Source organism: Lissotriton helveticus, chromosome 5_1 (assembly GCF_964261635.1).
Source record: "Lissotriton helveticus chromosome 5_1, aLisHel1.1, whole genome shotgun sequence".
Taxonomy (NCBI): Eukaryota; Metazoa; Chordata; class Amphibia; order Caudata; family Salamandridae; genus Lissotriton; species Lissotriton helveticus.
This window is the reverse complement of record NC_136065.1, coordinates 1256034846-1256049100: the sequence shown is the minus strand read 5'-3', so window position 1 is coordinate 1256049100 and position 14255 is coordinate 1256034846. Positions and strand designations below refer to the sequence as shown.

General features: G+C 40.4%; 1 gene segment (V, D, J or C); it reads left to right on the top strand.

Moving 5' to 3' along the window:
* LOC144753568 (T cell receptor delta constant-like) overlaps positions 1-14255 on the top strand; it is a 147164-nt gene that overhangs the window by 131985 nt on the left and 924 nt on the right. The window contains 1 exon segment of the C gene segment in view: positions 13182-13313. Coding sequence covers positions 13182-13297 — 116 coding nt within the window.

The following is a 14255-nucleotide window of genomic DNA, read 5'->3' as shown; positions in this document are numbered from 1 at the left end:
CCCGGTTCGCGTACCTGACGTGTAACGGAACTTCGCGAAGCGAAGCTGATTGGCTCTCCGGTGTCTGTCAACATTCTAAACAGTCCGGAGCGGCCGCCATCTTGTCTCTCGGTACGATCGAGAGACAAGATGTGGTGAAAAACGAAGGGGGAAATGAAGGAAAGGGGGCAAGGTAGACCACTCCTGACCCCCTAGGATTGATGAGGGGGATATTAAAGTGCCCCGCGGGGCAAAAAAAAAAAAAAAAAAATTGCGATTTTACGCCGTAGAGGCGCGTCCCGGTACGCGAACCGGGCAGCTCACCGGGCAGCTCACTTTGCAGCTCACCGGGCAGCTAACCAGGCAGCTAACCGGCAGCGTAGGTTCGAGAGACAAGATGTGGTGAAAAAAGAAGGGGAAATGAAGGAAAGGGGGCAAGGTAAACCCCTCCTGACCCCCTAGGATTGCTGAGGGGGATATTAAAGTCCCCCGCGATTTTTCGCGGTAGAGGCGCTTTCCGGTACGCGAACCGGGCAGCTAATCGGCAGCATAACGGGAGTCCGCCATCTTGTGTTTTTGGAGCGTCCGGTTCGCGTACCGGGTAGCGTCCCGGTAAGCGTAACAAGGGGAAAACCAAGAGAAACAGTAAAAAAAAAATTAAGGGAATAGATTTCCAGCAAACTTGGCAAAATTGTAGGGACTGTTTGTTTGATGTGCCTTTGCAAGGCCTCAAGATATGTGCACGTGTGGATTTTGTCTAATTAAGGTTAAAAAATATATATATATCTGTAAGCGTGCTCCGGCACGCTTACGTTACGGGTTTTGTTTGCGCTGCAGAGCCGATACGTCACGGTTATGCGACGCGTCATGAGGCGTCTCACGTGGCTACGTTATACGTCACGTAATAAAGAATATATTTTACAGCTATAGATATTAGCTTTTAAAAAACCAATGAAATTCACTGAAAAAACCATAGGTTATAGACCATATATAGTTAGGAATTTGCATTAACAAAACCTTGAAAATTCACTGAAAAAACCATAGGTTAGAGACCATATATAGTTAGCTGGACATTTTATTGACATAAAACCAATGAAATTCCATATATAGTTAGTTGCACTAACTATATATCGCGCACCCGCAATCCACTGCTGATGATGTCACATATTACATCATTCATGACATGGTCAGTGACATCACTGATGACATCACTGATGACATCTCAAATGACATCTCAAATGACATCACTGATGACATCATGACACACCAATACCAGTTACTACATACGCACTCACTGATTCCTACGTCTACACACACATTCACTCATTCACCCATACAATCACTCATACATACAGTCACTCATTATTACAACACTATCATATGCACTCATACACCTATGCAGACACTCACACACTGCCACTCATCCATGGAGTTACTCACACACCTAGTCAGTCCTGTAAATAATCAATCACACTTCCATTTCCTCATCTATACAGTTAAACACAGAACACCATACTTCAGTGACATCACTGATGACATCACTAATGACATCTCAAATGACATCACTGATGACATCTCAAATGACATCACTGATGACATCATGACACACCAATACCAGTTACTACATACGCACTCACTGATTCCTACGTCTACACACACATTCACTCATTCACCCATACAATCACTCATACATACAGTCACTCATTATTACAACACTATCATATGCACTCATACACCTAGTCAGTCCTGTGAAGAATCAATCACACTTCGATTTCCTCATCTATACAGTTAAACACAGAACACCATACTTTTCACACATATACTAACACATACTTACTCTCTTATACAATCACTGATACAAGTACACATTGATATGCACAGAGTCACACACCTCCCAGCCAGCCACACACACACTCAGTCTTCCATACATCCACTCATTCTTCAATATGTAAAACATATTTAAACTTTACAAAAACACACAGACACTAGATGATGTCATCAGTGATGTCATTTGAGATGTCATCAGTGATGTCATCAGTGATGTCATTTGAGATGTCATCAGTGATGTCATCAGTGATGTCACTGACCATGTCATGAATGATGTAATATGTGACATCATCAGCAGTGGATTGCGGGTGCGCGATATATAGTTAGTGCAACTAACTATATATGGAATTTCATTGGTTTTATGTCAATAAAATGTCCAGCTAACTATATATGGTCTCTAACCTATGGTTTTTTCAGTGAATTTTCAAGGTTTTGTAAATGCAAATTCCTAACTATATATGGTCTATAACCTATGGTTTTTTCAGTGAATATATATATATATATATATATATATATATATATTCACTGAAAAAACCATAGGTTATAGACCATATATAGTTAGGAATTAGCATTTACAAAACCTTGAAAATTCACTGAAAAAACCATAGGTTATAGACCATATATAGTTAGGAATTAGCATTTAAAAAACCTTATTTTACTCACACAAAACCATTGAAATTCCATATATAGTTAGTTGCACTAACTATATATTGCGCACCCGCAATCCACTGCTGATGATGTCACATATTACATCATTCATGACATGGTCAGTGACATCACTGATGACATCACTGATGACATCTCAAATGACATCACTGATGACATCACTGATGACAACATCCAGTGACTATGTTTCTGTAAAGTTAAAATATGTCTTACATATTGAAGAATGAGTGGATGTATAAGTGTCTGGACGAAGGATTTAGTAGGTGCATGACTGAATGTATGAGTGAGTGATTAAATGTGTCTCACTGAGTGCATGGGTTAGTGACTAAACTGTCTTAATTTGTGCATCATTATGTCTGTTGTTCTGTAAACTGCTGCATGTGTTGATCAGTAGCTATATGAGTAACTATATGGGTTATTGATTGATTGCCCAAGTATTTGCATGGGAGACTGAGTGTGTGTGTGGCTGGATGGGAGGTGTGTGACTCTGTACAGATCAATGTGTACTTGTATCAATGATTGTATAAGAGAGTAAGTATGTGTTAGTATATGGTTGAAAACGTAAGGTGCTCTATGTTTAACTGTATAGAGTAGAAAATGGAAGTGTGATTGATTCTTTACAGGACTGACTAGGTGTGTGAGTAACTCCATGGATGAGTGGCAGAGTGTGAGTGTCTGTATAGGTGTATGAGTGCATATGATTGTGTTGTAAACATGAGTGATTGTATGTATGAATGATTGTATGGGTGAATGAGTGAATGTGTGTGTAGACGTAGGAATCAGTGAGTACGTATGTAGTAACTAGTATTGGTGTGTCAATGGTTTCAAAAATTATACTCTGTTTTTAACACTGGGTGAAACAGAGGTTATATTAAAATGTGAGGAGATGCATTGTATTGTCACATGAATGATATCATCAGTGATGTGATCATTGATGTCAAGTGAGATGTCATCAGTGATGTCATTTGAGATGTCATCAGTGATGTCATCAGTGATGTCACTGACCATGTCATGAATGATGTAATATGTGACATCATCAGCAGTGGATTGCGGGTGCGCAATATATAGTTAGTGCAACTAACTATATATGGAATTTCAATGGTTTTGTGTGAGTAAAATAAGGTTTTTTAAATGCTAATTCCTAACTATATATGGTCTATAACCTATGGTTTTTTCAGTGAATTTTCAAGGTTTTGTAAATGCTAATTCCTAACTATATATGGTCTATAACCTATGGTTTTTTCAGTGAATTTCAATGGTTTTTTAATAGCAAATATCATAAGCTGTCGAATGTCAAGTACGTGGTAAGAATTTTTTTTTTCGTGTTTATGCACACTGATCTGCTTTGATTGCTGCCCCCCACCCCTCATTTCTATTAGGAGTACTCTCTCTTTGCAGATAGTGAAGGGTAGTTAACGCAGCCCTTTCCCCCTTTGTAATCCGTCGTGCCTGCTTCTCTCTCCATTTGATTGATTGTTCTCTTTGGTTCATTCTCTATTTACAAACAAGCACAGAGTCGCAATACTCTGTTTAGTCTTTGCAGATAGCGAAAAATCGTGTAAAAAAACAAAAGGAATCGAGCAAAATCAGTAGGCCACTAATGGGATCTCTTTTGACCTCGCTAAAATAGAAACATTAGGAACAACCTGTTGAAAATAGCAATGCGTATGTATATAAGCGGCGTTCATTTGTGTTCACAGTACCCCTTGTTGATTGTTTCAATCGAGCATTGAATTGTTCGAAGTTAATTCTCTTAACGATCTTCTCTACCTGCAAACGAGGAAGAATAGGAATATTCTATCTCCCTTTGCAGATAGTGAAGGGTAGGTAACGCAAGCCTTTAACACGTCGTACCTATTTCATTCCTCATTGATTGATTGATTGTCCGAACATTGACTGTTTGGGAATTAGTTCTTTTTGGAGGTATTCCCTGTTTGCAAATAAACGTAGGAAAATCTTTGCAAGTAGTGAAAGGGTACGTAATGCGGACCGTTCTCCCCCGTTGTAATCTGTCATGCCTATCTACTCCCCACTGATTGATGCACCTTTTTCACCCGGACCATTTACTAGAGATACGTCATCTGGCCCGACCAGAGAGCACCCCTAGTGAAAAGGACATATGCAATAATAACGAAGTGATCACTGTATCCTGTTAACAGAAACTTTACCATGAAACAACCTGGAAAGAAAAAAATAGGAAAACGAAAATCAGTAGGCCACTGATGAACATGAACTTTTATTAAACAACGAACAAAGAAACGATAACATAACGTAATGATAAAACCTATTAATGTCCTAGAAACAAGAAAACGTTAAAATATGCCAGTGGTGAGAGACCAGAAAAACAGTAAGAGAAACCAAATCACCCCTCGCTGTCCCACCGCCTGCCACGCCAAAAAAATCGATAGACTAGGGAAAATGCAAGTCAGTAGAACATCCACCCCCACTCTGGAAACTTCCAAGGTGGGGCAGGGTTCCGGCTACGCCCAGCCGGGAGCAGCCCATATAAGGCAGGTCCTGCTGCCACGCCTCGGCCAGGAGATCCTAACGTAGGGTGTAGCCGGAGGAGAGGCCGAGACCAGCGGGACCCGGCCAGGGGATTGCCTTTACAACGCTGAACAGTTGCAGGGGGGGGAATGTCTCCTCGACCCTCCCCTCTCTCTCCCAGTCCGGCCGCGGTGGCCCTTGAGAGTTGCAGGTAGTCCCGCCACATGCTCTTCCGGTCCGACCACCAACGGTCGGGGGGCCGAGGCCGACGGGATCCGGCTGCAGCCGATAAACCAAGAAACCCGTTCATGGGGCCAGAGCCAGGGGCGTCCGGCCGACATCCACCGGAAGCCCGGCCCGAAGACGGACGGGACACTTCTTTCTTTTATAATGGCTGCGACAACACTGGAGGGGGATGTCTTGCACATGCCTCCGACCCCCCCCTCGTCCTCATCGCCTGGTCCGGCCATAACAAATCTCAAGCGAGACGCCGTGGGGTGCACTGGGAGGGAGAGACGGTGCGAACAGGCCTCTCCCGCCTCCCCAGGTGGAGGCTTCCCAGCTGCACCCTCAGCGCTCCAGGCGGTGGCATCCTAACAACTACAGTGCTGCACAGTTTCGGAACGACCTAGATAACGGTTCTTCCACTGTGGCCATGCTGCAACGTCTCGCCCGGCAGGGTGGAGCCCGTCCGCTCATGTGACCCCGCGATCGCCGGTAGCTGCCGAACTCTCAAAATGGCGGTCGACCTGGCAAGAGCGGGCCCAACATAAAGAAATGGCCCGGTCACTGGTTGACTCCACCACCGTAGTCCTCCACGACCTTGAAGATTCTAGAGGAGCCGCGGGAGTCTCCGACCCCCGATGGGGAATGACTGCCATGATCGCCCGTGGAGTGACGAAACTGTATCCGCGGGACGTCGACGCTCCCATGCTGGCGCCAGCCTCACTTTGAATTACTACAATCCTGCAGACCTTACTTCCGGTGAAAGCACAGTGTGACCCGGTAGGAAAAATTATTGCACCCCCTCCCCTTTTTGACTGATAGTTCAAACCACCGATCCTTTCCTTTGCCCTTTTAACGGAACTTTGGACTGCCTCCCCCTCTTTTACATTTTCTAGAGAAAACAAAACATTAACCACTACATTAGCATAGCAGTTGACACCAGAACTGTTTTCAAATTGAAAACCAACAACATCTTCAACAGAATCCTTTTTGTTTCTGCTGTGACCCTGCTACAGCACAGGCATTGTCCCCAGCAGTAATTCTGCAATGCCGGTAAGAATAGCTGTGGTGCCTACTGGACTCACTCACCCCCGCGGCGCCCCACGCCGTTTTTTGCTGGGCGGCAACTTACTAGACATCACTTTCGTGCCATCTAGATTTCAGCGCGTTCTGCTGCCTTGGAACTATTCGCACAACAGACCGCTACTGACAAGAATATTTCATTATTGGTGCTGTCAATTTCAATAAATCTATTGGATAATTAAAAAGAAATTGCCACGGTCTCTTCGTTGTTTAAATGTTTTTACTGTTTTTGTTTTGTTGTATATATTTATATGTTATTAAAGTTTTATATTCCTACTACTTTGTTGGAGTGCTATATATTTTTAATGTGACACATAATTGTAAAAACTTTGATGTACAAAGAGTCATTCCTGGAATCTTCCGCTTCAGGCTCGGTCCCCTCCCCAATCACAATACAGGATGGTTTTCAGATAGTAGGAACGCGTGTGCTGTGACGGATCACATCGGGTGTGGGCCTTGATCTACTATAACTCCTTTGAAGAGGGGTGATTCTTTACAGCTGGGGCCATAAACTACATCTGCAGGGCTAGCTGATAGCCTAGGACCGGCCTGGACATTCGGACACAGAGGAAGAGGAGTGTCAGAGGGTGCGGTAGTGAATAGGGCGAAAGGGAGGTGTCGGGCGGGCACAGAGTGTGATTCTCAGGGAAGAGCAGCGCAGATGGGGGAAGGTTTATTGCCCATGCATAAGACAGAGAGCGGTGGTGACCAGTGCCTGGGGGAGATGCTTACGAGGGTGAGGAGCCATGCTACGAATCGACAGCGTGCAGAGAGTGGGTCTGGTCAAGACATCTAAAATGGCTGCCGTGCACGACAAAAGTGTGGCATTTCAAAAAAGGCAAGATGGCGCAGACAATGTTTTTCAACACTTCCTCATTTCCTTCGAATCGAACGTTAACAGACGTTGGGGCATATTACCAAAGTTAAGCGATATTTATCGCTAACGATGCTTACCAACCAATTTTTTACCACTAAGCATCGTCAGAAATTATCGAAGATAAACCTTACTATTATCAAGGTTTATCGCAAATGCGATAATAAACGGCCGCAATGCATGAATATCGCTAAAAAGTCAGCGATATTCATGCATTACCGAGCTAATACTCTTAGCCATGTTATCCACCTCCCATTGGATAACATGGCTAAGAACTGCTCAGGGCAGGTGTTACTTTTTGGAGATATTCGCGCTTAGCGCGAATATCTCCAAAAGTTGGTAATAGGAGATAGATATCTTGCATGTTGTAATGCAAGTTATTGTGGTATATGGAACTCATACCATAATCTCTCAGGAAAGCAGAAACTGATCCTTTTGGGACCGCCTAAAAAGGCCTAGGGGGTGAGGAGTACTCTACTTTGCCCCCTTTTCACGTTCCGAACTATTTTATTTTACTCTCTTCTGTAATTACACAAAATACCAGCGATAAGATGCATCGGAGACACACAGTGAGAGAAAGGAGGCCGGAGATGAAGAAGACATGTCAAATACACATTGGAGATAATATAGTGGCAGAAGGGAAGTAAATATGAGTAAACTTACCATGTAACATAAAAATGTTGCACTCTATACTATAAGTCTCATTTTATACTACAATCACTTCGCTACAACCTCATAAATTAAAAATAAAAATAAATAATGTCTCAAACGATTTTTGATTTCTAAATATAAATTTATTCTTCAGAATTTTCTAAATTTGAAACAACTAGTAACATGTCCTCATCAGTAATTTCCTCTTCAATCATCTCATCTGGAATCTCCTCATTAAAAGTCTGCAATGATGATTCTTGTAACTCTATGGTCTCCAAACACTCGATAAATTCGCCATCAAGAGATTGATCAAAAAAATCATTCAAGTCATCTCCTCCTTCTGACAATATTTCATTATTGGTGCTGTCCATTTCAATCAATGTAGTGGAATCATTCAAGTCATCTCCTCGTGACAATATTTCATTATTGGTGCTCTCAATTTCAATCAATGTAGTGGAATCATTCAAGTCATCTCCTCCTTGTGACAATATTTCATTATTGGTGCTGTCCATTTCAATCAATCTAATGGAATCATACAAGCCATCTCCTCCTTGTGACAATATTTCATTATTGGTGCTCTCAATTTCAATCAATGTAGTGGAATCATTCAAGTCATCTCCTTGTGACAATATTTCATTCTTGGTGCTGTCCATTTCAATCAATCTAATGGAATCATACAAGTCATGTCCTCCTTGTGACAATATTTCATTATTGGTGCTCTCAATTTCAATCAATGTAGTGGACAATTCAAAAGAAATTGCCACGGTCTCTTCATTGTGAGCCATTTTATTTTGAAATTGCTTGCTGTAAATTGCAGAAAAAAATAATCACTTTCATTTATCGTTTTTAGTAATACATAATATAAAACTAACTTCATCAAGTATTTAGTATAACAGAAGGACTGCAAATAAATAACAGAAAACATTTTTCAAATTATCTTCAAGTGTACAACATAGTTCCCCTTACAAATTAACAACTCACCTTTTTAAAAGTAGCAGAAGTGTTAGTACTGTGTAAATCAAACACCAGAAATTCACCACCAAAAATTCCTCACAAATGTACCTCAGACAGTAGTATCACAAAATGGCTGTGGTTTCCTCTCATTTGACATATATACATAACCAATTAACTTTCATCACACACAAATACAAAACCAAAGTAACATTTTAATTGGTTCTAAATTTCAACACTTTCAAATGTGTTTTCCCCATGCAATTTTCCATAGGACATTTACATACGTCTACAGCCTGAATGGCTGAACGGAATTACACCAAACTTGGCAAAATGGTACATCAAACCTAAGAGGTCAGGAATGATCTACTATGCCCCCTTATGGTCATTTCCCCCTTCGCTTTGGCCTCCTCTTGTCTCTCAATCCTACCGAGGGACAAGATGGCGGCCGCTACGGACTGTTTGGAATGTTGACAGACGCCGGAGAACCAATCAGCTTCGCAAAGCTCCGTAACGCGAAAAGTACGCGAAGCGGAGCGCTGTTACAGATATATATCTTTTTTTCAACGTTAATTTCTCAAAATCCACTGGAGCACATATATTGAGACCTAGCAAAGGCACATCGGGCTACCAGTCCCTAATATTTTGCCAAGTTTCGTGCAAATCCATTCAGCCGTTCGATTATTATTATTTTGTTTTTTTTTTGCCCCGCGGGGCCCTTTTAAAACCTCCACATCAAACCTAGGGGGTCAGCGAGGATCTACTATGCCCCCTTATAGTTATTTCCCCCTTTGTTTTGACCTCCTCTTGTCTCTCGATCCTACCGAGAGACAAGATGGCGGCCGCTACGGACTGTTTGGAATGTTGACAGACGCCGGAGAACCAATCAGCTTCGCTTCACAAAGCTCCGTTGCGCGAAAAGTCCGCGAACCAGAGCGCTAACCGGTCCGCTGTTACAGATATATATCTTTTTTTAAACGTTAATTTCTCAAAATCCACTGGAGCACATATATTGAGACCTACAAAAGGCACATCGGGCTACCAGTCCCTACAATTTTGCCAAGTTTCGTGCAAATCCATTCAGCCGTTCGGGCTAAAAGTGAGGCCAACCGCCCTATGGAAAACTCAATGTTAAAAACACGTTTTGGGACCCCCCTTTTTTCTCGGCCCCCACTGGACGAACCCCCCCCAAATTTTCAAGGGCTGCTCAGAAACAAAATGTGCCATTTTCCTGAAAATTTCAGCCAATTCCGTCCACAAACGCCAAAGTTATTAGACATAGAATTTTCAAAAAACCCATAGAGAAAAAATCCTAACTATATATACCTACTGGCGACCGCCAGTAGGTAATATATATATATATATATATATATATATATATATTACCTACTGGCGGTCGCCAGAAGGCAGTTATAGTTAGGTCCTATTATCCATACGAAAACTGCAACATTCTATTACCAATAACTTTGGCGTCGATTGAGGAATCTTCTTGAAATTTTTTTAACTTTTGGCCAGCTCAGTTCTGCTTTGCAGCCCTCCTCCTTAAAATAATAATATATATTTAGCCATGCCCCGGGGGCTGGGGACCCCGGTGCCCGGAATTAGGCACGGGAGCGGGGGCCACGCGGCCCACTTCCCCAAAAAAAATTGAATACGTATACTCCGCTTATTGTCATCGTACCATAAGCGCACCCTTCTGATCACGCACTGAAGGCTAATTGGCTGTCAAGTGGTTGTCAACATTCGAAACTAGAAATTGTTGGCAGCCATTTTATGTCTCGGTACAAGGGAGGCTGAAGAAGCGTGTGAAATGTGTGTTTAAAATGTGAAAAGGGGGAGGGTAGACACACCCCGATCCTCTAGGTCTCCTCAAGGCCCCTATTTTTGGGAAAAATCACGGGGTGTGTAATGTAATTTAAAAAATAACATCTAAAAATAAAAAGGTTAAACAACATGTAATTAGAAAATATTACAAAAAACAATAAACATATTTACAAATTAGCATTTAAAAAATCTTTGAAATTCACTGAAAAAAACATGGGTTTCAGACATGTTATAGTTAGGAATTAGCATTTAAAAAACCTTTGAAATTCACTGAAAAAACCATAGGTTTCAGACATGTTATAGTTAGGAATTAGCATTTATAAAACCTTTGAAATTCACTGAAAAAACATACGTTTCAGATAAGTTATAGTTAGGAATTAGCATTTAAAAAACCTTAGAAATTCACAGAAAAAAATATAGGTATTAAGGGTGTTATAGTTAGCTACACATTTCACCCATATAAAACCATTGAAATTCCCCCGTTATAGTAAGTTGTACTAACTATAACTCGCGCGCCCGCCATCCACTGCTGATGATGTCACATATTACATCACTGATGACATCTCAAATGACATCACTGATGACATCATCCACGTGACAGTCTGATACATCTTATCATATACTAGTATTACCTTTCAATACTCATTATAAAATTTGGAGTACCATATTTGAAACCATTGACACACCAATACAAGTTTCCTAAAACCCACTCAGTGATTCCTAAATCTACACACACATCTAAACACTTACATAGAGATTCACTCATACGTGCTAACAAAGATCAATAGAACACTATTAAATATGCTTATATACCTACATCAACATTACACACCAGCACACATCCTAGTCACCTATGCAGATATTCTACTCACTAATGTAAACAATTGATCATACTAAAGTGTAATAAGCTATACACTTACACTTACACAAACACAACTTAATTTGTTCATATAGATAGTAAGTCATACTTAGTGTGTTATAAAATAACTATTACAAGTATACAGTTATCCATACAGTCACTCATACAATCACTGAGTCTTAGGTACACTTATTTATATACAACAACTGTCACATACACTGCCTTTTATATTTCTAGTTTGTTGGACATACATCATTCAGAAATATATTTACTCATCACTACATCCATAAAGAGATTCATTCACTCAAACAACTGTTTCCACATACACTCGTAACCTTATATACCTACTAAATAATCTATTTACACATCTTTGGACAGTCATACACGTCCCACCCAACCACACACATTCATTCACTATCCCACACATATACTCACTTAACTAACTAATAACTAATATTGACTTTCACATAGCTAGTAACCAACGTATGTAGTAGTTTACACAACAAGAGCTAGAGTGATACAGGTATTCACAGTTTAATCACTATCCCATATATTTAGTGAGACACTTTAAATTTGTCACTTAGATAATCAAATTGCTACTAAATCCTCCATTCAGACACTTATACATACACTCACTCTTGAAGGCAGATTGCAAAATATAAATAATACTTATTTAAATGCCGAAGCAAACCACATTCACTGGATGATGTCAACAGTGATGTCATCAGTGATGTCATTTGAGATGTCATCAGTGATGTCACTGACCATGTCATGAATAATGTAATATGTGACATCATCAGCAGTGGATTGTGGCAAACGCGAGTTATAGTTAGTACAACTAACTATAACAGGGGAATTTCAATGGTTTTATACGAGTGAAATGTGTAGCTAACTATAACACCCCTAAAACCTATGTTTTTTTTCAGTGAATATATATATATCAAACCTTTTATATTAAGTTCGATTTTTAAATTAGTTTGCATATATATTTTGGTTATGTATATATTAGTTAGTTCTTGCACTTTCTCATATTTTATGTGTTTCTGGGACAATATGGGAAATTGTTCAAAATAATTCAGCTTTTGCCTCACTGGTGTTGTCTATGTGAGAAGACATAATTTTGTTAGTGCAATGGTCAGCAGATGCTCAATCACCGTGCCATGTATGCTGTTTGAGTTTTTTTGTATGCATGTTGTATTTGTGTCACTGTGGTTGGATACCAATCATGGTCTTGTTGCATCAGTGTCCATGGTTGGGATCTGATTTTAAGTTGGTTGGAGGAATTTCTGTGTAAGTGCAAAGTCATAGATAATCCTGAAAGTATTCCAAAAGTTCATCTCAACTCGCCATATTGGGGAGCAAAGGCAAGACTCAAAAGACTCAACATTGTCAGTAATGCTTCAGTAAATTGATGAGTAAGTGCAATTGGAATCAAGTTGATAAAGGGCCTGATTGCACAACATAAGAAATCATTTTAGGTGCAAAGATGTACTTGGAAAAAGTATCATCATAATATAAAACCTCGTCAGGAATACATCTTTGTCTTTTCTGCTAAAAAGCAAACTAACAAATTGATGTGAAATGTAAGTGAAAACAAAACTCACAAACGAAGTTCCAGTGGATATGAAGGAAAACCACTCCCACTACACATGACCCTGCGAATACTTTCCTGAATAGTATGCTGTTCTGCTGTTCCACAATACAATTTGTTGGATATATGTATATTTATGAATTTCCCATTATGTTCGATTACAGTGCACAGCAGTGAAAAAGTCAACACCCTGTCACTGACAGTGATCAGCCTTCGTATCCTGTTTGCCAAGAGCCTGGCTTTCAACCTTCTGCTCAGTGCAAGATATTTCTTGTTCTAGAGGTGAGCTTCTGCATGTAAGTACATCATGGGAGCATCAAGGATAGAGATAGTTGAACTAATGGATCACTTTGTTTACCTGAGCAGTGTAGACTGATGTACCCCATTGTTCGTATAAATTGTCTGAGTCGCTTCGGAGAATGGACAAGATTTTGGTGGGTGTTTTTCTAAAACCCAATTGAAAAGGCGCTTATGAGAGTGAGTTTGATTGGTGGAACAATTTAGCCTTCAGATTCTTTTGAGGTTTTCTATATTCTTTCTTATAAAGTATCTAAAGTAGAGTATCTTAATAGGTAGATCTTTGCAATTCAGCCATAAAGGCTTAGATCTGCATGAAAGACCAGGATATTTTCATACCTAAACCATTGAGTATGTCATTATGTAAATCTACAATCTTGTTCTGATAATAAATATAGTCTGGTTGCCTCACTTCAGATGAGGCAGCGCACTAAACAGGGACTTCTACATTGAAACTCACAACAAAATGCCAACCAGAGACAACACTGGCAGTGAGTCCGACACATGTGTTTACCTTCCTAATGGGAATTGAACTGACACTTCCAAGTCTTTTTCTAACATTAATAATTGATGACAATACTCCAGCCTGCTGCCCCACTAGGTTTCCCTTGCTATTAAGAAAGTAATGGGCAAGTGGGAACAAAACTGAAATCAATCCATCTAGAAAAGTGGAGCATTAGTTTGAGAACAGAACATATGAAGGAGTAATTAGCGTTGGGGAGAAAACAAGAGAAAGGGAACTATAATTACTGCAGGAATGAGTAAGCAATTTCACAAAAGAAGCTGTAACTTTGAGACAAATGTGCTAGCCATTTAGGGGTCACAAACCCAGTAATTTGCTAAATCTCTGGATTTCCGACTGTTACATTGTTTTTACTGGATAGCAAGATGGGTTTAGACATGTATACTGAATCACAGTTTGAAAGGGGCATGTGCACCTA